Consider the following 13,203-nt stretch of genomic DNA (forward strand, 5'->3'; position numbering starts at 1 on the left):
CCAACATCTAAGAGGGTAGAGACTACTAATTTCTATAATAACATTTTGCAAATAAATAATCTTTCTTCATAAATTTAGGCCAAGATGTATACTGCTACATCTCTTTGGTGACAATAACCCAAATCAGTGTATATTATTTAGTCTGTAGGAAAGTTATAGAGTCCACAAACTATTGTATATACTGTATGTGAAAATTGTTCAATCCTGATGTATTGATGGCATATCTCATTTCTTGTGGCCCAAAATGCCAGGACAGTACAAATATCCTCTATATGACCCCATTTTGGAAAGTAGACAGTCACGAGTATTTAGTAAGAAGCATGACGAGTTTTTTGAAGTTGTCATTTTTTTGTCACAATTTTTTGGAAATTAAGAAATTTTAAAAAACAATTATTGTTTCACAATTTTTTTTTTTTCTTTACATACTGTCACCAGTGCAGTAGAGTGCCATCATATAACTGGTGTGGCGGTGATCGGAAACACTGACTGGTGACAGTATGAAAAAAAAAATAATAGTTTGTATTCAATTATTTTTTTATATTTTTTTATTTTGTATTACATTTTTTTTTTTTTTACACTTTTTTCACATACTGTTATAAACAATCATTTTTTTTTTTCAGAATGAAAACTATTTATTCAGTGTTTACTATTGTGATAAGCTGTAATTGGCACAGCTAATCACATGGTACAGATGGGCTGTGATTGGCACTGTCTGTACCATGTGGTCACTGTGACCAATCACAGAGCTTATCAAATTAAGACAGATTGCGCCGGAGAGCAGGCCATGGGGTGTGCGCGAGCCAGGATCCTAGGAGGATGTCATATGACGTCCTCCCAGGATAATTGGGCTCCTGTCTGGCCTATTATAATATGATTAAGGGGTTAATGTGGTTTAATAAACCTCCTACACCTTACACAGCCATTCTCAGCCAGGCTGCCATAGAACCGTAGGTTTCTTCCAGAGGTTGCTAGAGGTTCCTTGAGCTGTGGCCGATGAACATCCCATCTGATGGTGTCTGCACAGTTCTGGGTCTAAATTGGTATCTGTATGGATGGCATTTTGATCACCAATGTAAGGGGATCATTCTTTCCACTGACCACCAATCCAAGAGGAATTTTCCCAATGGCCCCAGGTGCATTAATCTTAGCAGAGGTTCCCTGAATCCTGGGCATTATTTCAAGACTTCTTCTGGGTTAAAAAGGTTGGCAAAAGCTGTCTTAACAAATGGCAGAATAGTGGTTAGTAGGATAAGTGGTAAATACTATATGGTTTAGAGACGAGTATAAAAGGATTAAGGAGAATCCATGAGCTAAAGCTTTCACTTTTGAAACAGTCAACCGGTCACAATGAACTTTAATGGCATCCCAGACTTAGTCCGAGGTACAACTTTTCCAAGCTTTACATATTTTTCCAAGCTTTACATATATATATTTTTTTTAACTGAATGTTTTTATTATACATATCAATAAAACGTCAGCTTCACATTTATCAATATCCAGGTAATGTACTTGTTTAACCTGTTCTATCAGAATTGTGTTGTTTTGAAAGAAGAATGATAAATTCAGTAATATTTTTGTAAACTGACTATGTAATTATTTCCCTCTTATTTTTAGTGAGTTTTCTTGTCCATGGAGCTCATGACAGCAGATTAATTCTGAAGAAGCATCAGGACGTTCCCAGATTTGGTAAGACAATTTGTGGAAGATATTACTCACAGTGGAGAGGACAGCAGGCATAAACAGAAACAGCAAACAAACAGATGGATACACACTATATTGTCAAAAGTATTGGGACGTCTGCCTTTACACACACACATGAACTTTAATGGCCCTATCTTAGTGGTTCAATATTGAGTTGGTCCACCCTTTGCAGCTATAACAGCTTCAACTCTTCTGGGAAGGCTGTCCACAAGGTTTAGGAGTGTGTCTATGGGAATGTTTGACCATTCTTCCAGAAGTGCAATTGTGAGGTCAGGCATTGATGTTGGACTAGAAGGCCTGGCTCACAGTAATTCATCCCAAACGTGTTCTATCAGGTTAAGGTCAGAACTCTGTGCAGGAAAGTCAAGTTCCTCCACCCCAAACGTGCTCATCCATGTCTTTATAGACGTTGTTTGTGCACTGGTGTGCAGTCATGCTGGAGCAGGAAAGGGTCATCCCTAAACTGTTCCAACAATGTTGGGAGCATGAATTTGTCAAAAATGTCTTGGTATGCTGACTCCTTAAGAGTTCCATTCACTGGAACTAAGGGGTCAAGCCCAACCCCTGAAAAACAACGCCACACCATATTCCCCCTTCCACCAAATGATTTGGACCAGTGCACAAAGCAAGGTCCATAAAGACATTTTATATTCCTAACCATCTTCTTCTTCTCCCATCCCTTATCCCTCCTGGTCCTCCATAGCTTTAGCTCCCAGGGGCTTGCCATCGGAGGAATTCTCAATTCTATATCATTGTTGGTTAAAGGCTTAAAGCTGCACTTTCCCCTGGAATTTTATCCGAGTGCAAGGAGTACCTGGCGTCCGGACCTGTTATCATACAGTTTTGTGTTTTGTCTTGTTTTTGTGGACCTTGCTTTGTGCACTGGTCAAAATCATTTGGTAGAGAGGGGACTATGGTGTGGGGTTGTTTTTCAGAGGTTGGGCTTGACCTCTTAAAAAAAAAAAATGCCCTGTACAGACACAGGAAAATGAAACTATATGGTAGACAAAATAATGGACAGAGGAATACTCCAATAAAAACTGTATACTTTAATGATTAGATAATTTCCAAATAATCAAGATACCTAGGCTGTGGCAAAAAACTATCGCTATAATAAAAGTGAGGTGACACACTAGTGCACAACAAACAAAAAACAAGACAAAACACAAAACTGTATGATAACAGGTCCGGACGCCAGGTACTCCTTGCACTCAAATAGAATTCCAGGGGAAAGTGCAACTTTAAGCCTTTAACCAACAATGGTATAGAATTTAGAATTCCTCCGATGGCAAGCGCCTGGGAGCTCAAGCTATGGAGGACCAGGAGGGATAAGGGAGGGGAGAAGAAGAAGATGGTTAGGAATATAAAATGTCTTTATGGACCTTGCTTTGTGCACTGGTCCAAATCATTTGGTGGAAGGGGGGATATGGTGTGGCATTGTTTTTCAGGAGTTGGGCCCTTAGTTCCAGTGAATGGAACTCCTAAAGCGTCAGCATACAAAGAAATTTTGGACAAATTCATTATCCCAACTTTGTTGGAACAGTTTAGGGATGACCCTTTCCTGCTCCAACATGACTGCACACCAGTGCACAAACAATGTCCATAAAGACATGGATGAGCAAGTTTGGGGTAGAAGAACTGGCCTGCACAGAGTCCTGACCTCAACCCGATGGAACACCTTTTGGATGAATTAGAGTGGAGACTGTGAGCCAGGCCTTCTCGCCCAACATCAGCGCCTGGCCTCACAAATGTGCTTCTGGAAGAATGGTCAAACATTCCCATAGACACACTCCTAAACCTTGTGGACAGCCTTCCCAGAAGAGTTGAAGCTGTTATAGCTGCAAAGGGTGGGCCAACTCAATATTGAACCCTACAGACTAAGACTGGGATGCCATTAAAGTTCATGTGCATGTAAAGGTAGGCGTCCCAATACTTTTGACAATAAATTGTAGATGGGAAAGTCACATATAAGAGAATGAGCATGGATGGATGTGGAAGAAAATGATGAGAGAGATGAACAGGCATGGATGGAAGTGGAGAAGAATGATTACAGAGAGGAGGCAACAGACTTAGAAAAGATAGTAAATAGCAGTATATCAGCCATTGAAAAGTCGATAGATAATAGGATAACAAAGCATGCAAGCAACTGAGGATGAGAAGGATCTATGTGCATCACAAAGCAAGGAGGAGAAGGAGCCACAGGGTAAGAATTGGAAAGTGAAGATCAGAGCATACAACCTGCTGCACAGAGCACAGTGAGAGAAGGAAGCATGCAGAATAAAAGGGCTGGGGGTAGGAGAGGGTACTGCCTGCTTTACAGTGTTAGATGAAGAATTGAAATGGTATGGCTGAATTTACAATGCACAGACATCGCATGTGATTTGCAGAGCAGTACGCTGGGAATCACATGTGATGTCTGACATTGCATATGTGTGATCCGGTACAAAGTAACAGGTGTTACAGAACAGTGCAATGTATGCATTCGGCCTCAGACAGTGTACTTTGGCTGTGGAATTTGATGTTTTCTTATGTACAGTAGCAGCACCCCAATATGATTCATTTCAGTTCACCACTTCAGCTCCGGATGGTTTTACCCCCTTAATGACCAGGCCATTTTTTCCCGATACGGCACTGCATTGATTTAACTGACAATTACACGGTAGTGTAACGCTGTACCCTAATAAATTTGATGTCCTATTTTTCCCACAAATAGAGCTTTCTTTTGGGGGTATTTGATCACCTCTGTGGCTTTTATTTTTTGCACTTTAAACAAAAAAAGACCAACAATTTTGAAAAAAAAGAAAATATTTTTTACTTTCTGGTATAAAACACATCCAATAAAAAAAAATTTAAAAAAAATTGAATTTCTTTATCAGCTACATATTTTTGGTAAAAAAAAATCCAAAAAAGTGTATATTGATTGGTTTGCGCAAAAGTTATAGCGTTTACAAACTACGGGAAAGATTTATGGACTTTTTATATTTTTTATTGTGTAGCACTGCCCCCTTGGGAGCTGCTGAGCAACAGTTTGTAAAATCGTATCGCTTTGTACTTGAACAGTCCAGGGGATGTTGTTTTTTTTTTGTGTTTTATTTAGAATTGGGATGGGAGAAGGGATGAGTGGGATACTCCAACTTGACAACTATGCACAAATCTTGAGGACTTCTAACTGTATTGAGAGCAGCAAGGCCGCTGCTTCACCTTGCCACTGAAGTGAAGATTTGAAAAGTGAACTATTCCTTAGGTTACTCTTCAGGTTCTAACTGGCACCCCCTTTCTCACTTGCTGTATGTGCTAGCTTCTGTCCACTGACCCCACTGGAGTGGTCCTCTTCCTGGGCAGACCCCTGGCAAGCTCCCGGGTACTCACGGACACTGTTTTTCCTCTGGTCACTCTGCCTTCAACTCCACTATCAGTATCCTGGACCTCCTGGCTCAGCACTACTCTCTGGCTCAATAGGCCTGTGACCACCTTCCTCGCTGACAGGAGGAGAGACAGCTTCCCACCCAAGGACACCCTGTCACATGTGCCCCCGGCTTTTATAACATATTCCAGGATGCATTGCGGTGGTGCCCTCCCACTGGGACTGCCACAAAAGCCAGTGTGTCATTGGCTAGTCTTCCTCCACTGTCCAACAGACTCCCCTATTGGATACAGTGGGGACACTCCCTCAGACCAAATGAATCACACCCTGGATACATGTAACAGGCAGAACTAACAATCAGACTCTCCTGATAAGCAGGCAGAGCACCTATCTAGGAGGGTGCTACAATTGTTTTTATTAGTGATGGCAGCAGACAGCGATTTTTAGCGGGACTGCGACATTGCCGTGGACAAAGCTGACACCAAGTGACACTTTTTGGGGACCAGTGACACCAATACAGTGATCAGAGCTAAAAATATGCCCTGTCACTGTATAAATGACACTGGCACTAACATCAGGGGTGATCAAGGGGTTAAGTGTGCTCCTAGGGAGTGTTTTCTAACTGTAGGGGGAGTTGACTGACTGCAGGAAGAGAGAGATCTGTGTCGCTTGATAGTAGGAACACACAATCTCTCTTCCTGTCTGACAGAACGGCGGTCTGCCTTGTTTACATAGAAAGACCGCGGTGACTGCTGAGAAGCATAGGCTCATTTATGAGCAGCTAATAAACCAATATCTTGCCCCCCCCCCCAAAAAAGACACAGAAGTTGATTAAGTTGGAAATAGGGCAAGGCCACAGCTTTATTGAACTTTGCAAAAGTAACAACTTTCCAAATGTACCAAACAACAGTGCCAGTCATGGTTATACTGAGAGCATCCGACAATGCCAGTGAGCACCCATAAAACATAAACTTATATAGTCTAAGAGGCCTGTCCTTACCATCAGTGCCAGGCAGACATTAGACTGACCCCAGAATTTAACTTGAGGGCATAGCCCATAAAGCAACATCAATTGCTGGGCAAGGTCAAAACCGCCAATAAAGCTGTGACAAAACTTCACAACGGGCGAGGAAATCTTGTAACAGCTGAATCTCCTCAGACCAGTTGGATGTGCCCCAGCGTAGCCTTTTCCTAGAGTTCAGGCTCCACCCAGTCATCTCAGGTCATTGTAGCCAATCCCAAGGGAGCTACTTAACTTCTCTTTTAGGTTCACACCCACAGTGACGCCATGCTTCCAGCAGTCAAGGCTCCCTTTCCCTAAAGGAGGTTCAAGGGGCCTTCATTCTGTCCTTCTCCTAAACGATCGCGGGTGGCCAACAGCCATGACGTGCGCTCGCCCCCTAGAGTTTTCTTACAAAATCACATACAGGTACCTGATTTTGCGCTTAAGGGCAGGCCTGCAGCAGTAAATGTACGTGGGCGGTCCTTAAGTGGTTAAAGTGATGCAACGCGGTTCCTGTGCGATACACATGCGGTTTATAGCGTGTACACATGCGGTTTATAGCGTGAATCGAGCCTAAATCAAAAACAAGTTGGAGAATTGTCTGGCTGGTCAGTACATTTCTAAGGACCAATGCTGTGGATAAGATTTGCCAGTAAGGAGGAGGCAGCAGTGCAGGGAATTATTTGAACCTTCACTTTCCATCTAACTGTTCTGTGCTTAATAGCTGAACAGACTTTTTTTTACCAAGCAACTGCTATAGGCCCCTTTCACTCTGGATCCAATCAGGCAGACCTGATTGGATGCTCCATGCACCTCTATGGGACAGCGGATGACACCCACCGATATCCGATCCGATCCTGTCCGTAAAATCCACAAAGATGGAAACCCTATTTTCCATCCGTCTGGCGGATTGGATCGGATGGGATCAGATGAAAACCGACAGGCGGTCCATTTTCATCCGATCTCCCATAGAGGAGAGCGGGGATCTGACAGCTCCACCTCTACAAAGTAAGCAGAGACGGACCTGTCATCTGCCTGCTCAGCGAGGATCAGCGGATCGATCCCGCTGAGCAAAACGGAGTCCGCCGGGTGTGAAAGGACCCAAAATAAATAAATCCATGGCTGCAGGGAAAAACTGGGGTAATGTATACCCAGATCATATTTCTAATTTTCAAAGGACACCACACCTTTCACCTGGTAGAAGTACTAAAATAAATCATCTAGTAGTCAGTAAATGAGAAAGCAAAAAAAGACAAAAAGTTGTGGCAGCAATACTAACAACCATCACAATATTTTATGTAATGACAAACTGTAATTGGTAATGCTCCTGCACACAATTACTATATCCCTTATTATACATTTATATGTAAATGTACATATACATTTTTAAACTATGGCATTATTTTGCAGAACTACAAACCTCAGCTGTGTTTTTTAATTTTTAGCTGAGTGGATGCTCCGAGATGTTTATACAGAAAGAAGAGGACTGCATTAGGCATACAGGGTTAATTTCAGAATTAGGGCAATAAATCAACACTGCTAAGACAGCCTTACAAATAACTCTTTCTGCTCAGTAATAGCAAGGGGGATTTTCATACTAGGTACTATCCTGCAGTCCTGAAGACTCCTATTACATCACTATTTCATTTTACCTTGTTGACTTCACAGTGGCTCAGGATCTGCTTTAACAATAACCTCTGCAAACTTTAGGTGTTCATTTATTTTAAAAAATTTTGCTATTGGTGTACATTAGTTATTGGGCTTTTCCTGTGCTGGCTGAATATTTTTCAATTAAAAATGGAAAATACCACATTTGGCCACATGATGGTGCTAAGTATCATAGAAAATTTTAGTATTTTTAGTTTTGAATCAATGGAAAACATTTGATCAGTGCAGGAACAAAAACTAATAACATTAATAATTACTAATCTGAGAAAAACCCATTATATGTTTATGTGTTTTCACACAATCTACAAAATAAAAAAATCCACATACATAAGATGCATTGAGTTAGGAACTTTTAACACTTCCATGTTTCTACAAACTGCAGCTTGGCTTTAGCCAAAAAAAAGGGAACAAGAAGTGGGGGGGTCTTCCAATTGGAAACACTTCTTCCTGCTTAGGAAGTAGATTCTCTCACTTTTTACTACTTGCTGCCTCTCCAAGATAGGAAGTAAAGAAAAATCTCCCCAACAGAATACAACAGTAAAATAAAACTGACATCTGTTTTAAGGCAATCATAAACCCAAAAGCAAACATTTATTATATTGCAGCTTACCAATTCTTGGATGTGATGGCTGCATTTGTTTTCTTTTTAAGGCCCCTTTCACACAGGCGGACTGTTCAGATCCATCTGTCCGTTTTTTAGGCGGATCTAAATGGATGCCCCATGCATCTCTATGGGGCATCGGATGTCAGCAGAGACATGTCTTCTGACATCCGATCTGATCCGTCAAATCTGGACGGATGGAAACCCTATTTCCCATCCGTCCAGCGGATCGGATTGGATGGGATCGAATGAGAATGAACAGACAGTCCGTTCTCATCCGATTCCCCCATAGAGAACAGTGGGGACCTGACAGCTCTATCTCCGCACACAGCGCAGAGACAGAGCTGCCATCCGCCTGCTCAGTGGGGATCAGCGGATCGATCCCCTGCTGAGATAAACGGAGTCCGTCCACGGACTCCCCTGTGTAAAATGGGCCTTAGGCTTTCTTCTATTTTCACTTCATCCTGCCAGTAAGTCTTTTGGTTTTCAAAAAAAACAAGCTCTCTTTCAGATGTATCTATTTACCACAGACAGGGGTGCGTACAATCATCATCTTTTATTTATTTATGTAAAATCGTTATTCCAAATTTAAAAAAAAATGTTTGTTTGCTATAACTGCTTATAAAGTATTAGCTGGAGCTTGGCTTCAGTTTGTTAGTGTATTTAAATTTGCTAGTGCATCTAGCACTCCTCACAGGCTGACAGTGCTGCTGTCCACGAGTGCCTCCTGTTCTCCTCTATCCAGAGTGGGGGCACTCTAGTACAAGAGGTGTGTTATGGGCCAGATCACCAGGTGAAAACAGTCTAAAATACGACTGCAGCCACCACATCTAATGATTGGTAAGCTGCAATATATTTCATTGCAGGTTGGGTGTTTAATACCACTTTAACCCAAACCTACTCTATCAAAATCTGATTAAAAACTTTTGGTTATATGTGCACTTTAGGTGTGTTTTTCAATCAATAAATGGACCAACTTGTTTCTTTTATAGGATTGACAACCTTGAAGCAGAGAAAAGCATACGTGTTGGTTGTGGAAGAATCCCTACTGCAAATCCAGCCAATATGACCCAAGTGGGAAACATCTCATCAAACAGCAGCAACCCAGCAAGTTCAAGTCTCGTAGTGACATATTCCGTTGTCGCCAGCTTTGCTGCTCTTTTCTGCCTGTTTGGATTGTTGGGAAATGCAGTTGTTATCTGGATCCTTTCATTTAAGATAAAGAGGACAAAGTACACTGTGTATATTCTCAACCTCGCCATCGCTGACTTCATTTACCTTCTCTTTGTTGCTGTTGTGATGCTCTTAATGGTTTCCCAAATGGTGAGTCGCCGTTCCCAAAGTCCAACAGTGATCTTTGCTCTGGAAGTGATGTATGACTTTGGATATGCAGCAAGTATGCTCTTCCTGACCTCAATAAGTGTTGAGAGATGCCTTTCTGTCCTTTTCCCCATATGGTATAAATGTTACCGGCCCAAGCATTTATCATCCTTCACCTGTGGCTTTATCTGGCTATTGGGTGGCCTCTTTTCCCTTCTTGATAATTTTGTTTGTCCTCCAGAATCCTTTCAACGCATGTCTAAGGAATGCACTGGAGTCCAAGTCTTTTCTACCGTTGTTACGTTTGTTTTCATCATTCCTTTGATGCTCTTGTCTAGTTTTATCCTAATCTATATTGTCAAATCCACATCTAAAAAATCAAGGCCTCCAAAAATTTACATCGCCATAATAATAACTGTTATGGTTTTTCTCATCTCTGTGGCACCAATAAGATTGTTGTGGTCTTTACTCTTTTTTCAATCATTTACAAACACAATGTCTGCCTTGGCCTTCTTCTTCACTAGTACATACTGTACTGTGTTCAATAGCAGCGCCAATCCTTTCATATACTTTTTTGTGGGTAGGCACAGGAGAAAGAGGTTTGGGGGTTCAGTCAATTCAGCCCTTACTAGAGTGTTTAAGGATGATGACACTGAACAGTCATCTCTCGGGAATAGCACTAGCATGAAATAAAGATATAACAAAGTCTGTTTCTGGCCAATATTAGTAGGATTGTCCCTTAACGTTTTGGACTGAATCCTGCAAGAACTCAGAAATCCCTTATTTGTCTCGATTAACAAATATAAAAGAGATAAAGAGATGAATGTAATAGAGATATATGATCTTTTATAAAAATATTTTGCTTGGAACACAATTACTGTATTACCATAAGCTGGGCTCTTTAGAAGCTTGATCCTGTGAGAATTTCTTGTGGTTATTATTATCCTGTAAATCTAGATCATGACTGCGGCTTACATCGCAGTTTGCTCAACACAGTGGAACCTTTGATACTCATAGACTTAAACTATATAACTGAAAAATAAAAAAAAAAGTTTGCGATACGCAACGTTAATGCTCCAGGTTGGACTCTCCACACGCCTCTCTAATGTGCCTATTGCAAAACTCTGCTTTATCTGCCATTTTACTTGAACAAAAAAAGCCCAGACAATCTAAAGCAAGACGGTACACTTCTCAGTCGACATTCTGCAGTCTTAAAAAAAAAAAAAATTGGCTTCTACAGATTTTTACATTTGCTGAAATGTTTGACTTAAGTTTAAGAGCTGATCACAATGAACGAGTCTGTGGATATTAAGGAAGGGACTAGATTAAAATACTCAAAGTAGGACTCCTTCAAGTAAATCAGTTTGTTTTTTAAGTTTGATGGACCTTAAATACAAAGTATGGAGAGCAGGAGCCCTGAGTCATCATAAAATGTCCAGACATCAGTAAAAGTAGAGTGGTCATGGAGTAGTAGAAGCAAATTAGATTGTAATACTAGCCCCGAGTCATCATAAAATGACCAGAAATCAGTAAAAGTAGAGTGGTCATGGAGTAGTGGAAGTAAATGGGATTGTAATAATAGCCCCGAGTCATCTTAAAATGTCCAGAAATCAGTAAAAGTAGAGTGATCATGGAGTAGTGGAAGTAAATGGGATTGTAATACTAGCCCTGAGTCATCATAAAATGCCCGGAAATCAGTAAAAGTAGAGTGGACATGGAGTAGTAGAAGTAAATGGGATTGTAATACTAGCCCCGAGTCATCATAAAATGTCCAGAAATCAGTAAAAGTAGAGTGGACATGGAGTAGTGGAAGTAAATGGGATTGTAATACTAGCCCCGAGTCATCATAAAATGTCCGGAAATCAGTAAAAGTAGAGTGGACATGGAGTAGTGGAAGTAAATGGGATTGTAATACTAGCCCCGAGTCATCGTAAAATGTCCAGAAATCAGTAAAAGTAGAGTGGACATCGAGTAGTGGAAGTAAATGGTATTGTAATACTAGCCCCGAGTCATCATAAAATGTCCGGAAATCAGTAAAAGTAGAGTGTTCATGGAGTAGTAGAAGTAAATGGGATTGTAAAACTAGCCGCGAGTCATCATAAAATGTCCGGAAATCAGTAAAAGTAGAGTGGTCATGGAGTAGTAGAAGTAAATGGGATTGTAATACTAGCCCCAAGTCTTCATAAAATGTCCGGAAATCAGTAAAAGTAGAGTGGACATGGAGTAGTGGAAGTAAATGGGATTGTAATACTAGCCCTGAGTCATCATAAAATGTCCGGAAATCAGTAAAAGTAGAGTGGTCATGGAGTAGTGGAAGTAAATGGGATTGTAATACTAGCCCCAAGTCTTCATAAAATGTCTGGAAATCAGTAAAAGTAGAGTGGTCATGGAGTAGTAGAAGTAAATGGGATTGTAATACTAGCCCCGAGTCATCAAAAATAGACCAGAAATCAGTAAAAGTAGAGTGGTCATGGAGTAGTAGAAGTAAATGGGATTGTAATACTAGCCCCGAGTCATCATAAAATGACCAGAAATCAGTAAAAGTAGAGTGGTCATGGAGTAGTGGAAGTAAATGGGATTGTAATACTAGCCCCAAGTCTTCATAAAATGTCTGGAAATCAGTAAAAGTAGAGTGGTCATGGAGTAGTAGAAGTAAATGGGATTGTAATACTAGCCCCGAGTCATCAAAAATAGACCAGAAATCAGTAAAAGTAGAGTGGTCATGGAGTAGTAGAAGTAAATGGGATTGTAATACTAGCCCCGAGTCATCATAAAATGACCAGAAATCAGTAAAAGTAGAGTGGTCATGGAGTAGTGGAAGTAAATGGGATTGTAATACTAGCCCCAAGTCATCATAAAATGTCCAGAAATCAGTAAAAGTAGAGTGGTCATGGAGTAGGGGAAGTAAATGGGATTGTAATACTAGAATACATTTAAAAGTTTATTTATGGCGCAAAAAAGGGATTATACACCCTGTTCACCTATAAAGCCCCAGCAGTGGAAAGAAATTCCATGAAAAATGTCCAAGAATATACGGATCCATTTATTCTATATCTCAAGTTCATAGAGTTCCATGAATTAGTATAAGTAGGGCTTCAATAGGCAGCTCCACCTGAGACAGGAACAAATCTCTAGAAAAGACACAAGGGAGCGCCAACTAAGTGCAATATTAGACCTGGTCAGACAGGCTGTATGGAGCTGTAGAGAGGTCAGCCGGGATAATCCTTCAATTTTTCCATGGATTGGAAACTCCGCAATGGACTACAATGGCAACCAACCGGCCCTCCACGTGGCGTCACATCCGGGGTCCTGTGCTCCAGGTTGGTTATTCCTAATTCTGGGATCGGCATACACCAGCTTCCCCATTGACAGACACACTGGGGGGATTTACTAAATCTGGTGCAGCTGTGCATGGTAGCCAATCAGCTTCTAACTTCAACTTGTTCAATTAAGCGTTGACAATAAGTGTGGGTTCACACTGAGGGCGGGTTTGAAACCGTGCGTGCTCAGCTGAACTTGCATGATTTCAAACTGCCATTTTCAGTC

General features: G+C 41.0%; 1 protein-coding gene across 2 annotated transcripts; it reads left to right on the top strand.

The window, feature by feature from the left end:
• Positions 1–1,622: 1,622 nt before the first annotated feature.
• Positions 1,623–10,663, top strand: LOC309553472 (proto-oncogene Mas-like). Of its 2 annotated transcripts, XM_082254677.1 has the most exons (3): positions 1,668–1,686; positions 8,778–8,807; positions 9,330–10,663. In XM_082254677.1, the coding sequence occupies exon 3, from the start codon at positions 9,403–9,405 to the stop codon at positions 10,348–10,350; it is 948 nt and encodes a 315-aa protein (XP_082110803.1). In that variant the 5' UTR covers positions 1,668–1,686; positions 8,778–8,807; positions 9,330–9,402; the 3' UTR covers positions 10,351–10,663. The 2 variants fall into 2 exon arrangements, with proteins under 2 accessions (XP_082110804.1, XP_082110803.1); XM_082254678.1 differs by lacking the exon at positions 8,778–8,807 and having other exon boundaries at positions 1,623–1,686.
• The last annotated feature ends 2,540 nt before the right edge of the window (positions 10,664–13,203 follow it).

Source organism: Pelophylax lessonae (genome assembly GCF_965119305.1).
Source record: "Pelophylax lessonae genome assembly, chromosome: 4".
NCBI classification, from domain to species: Eukaryota; Metazoa; Chordata; class Amphibia; order Anura; family Ranidae; genus Pelophylax; species Pelophylax lessonae.

Bases quoted from the DNA above. Each gene is read 5' to 3' on its own strand.
- LOC309553472 (XM_082254678.1), top strand. From the start codon at position 9,403: ATGACCCAAGTGGGAAACATCTCATCAAACAGCAGCAACCCAGCAAGT.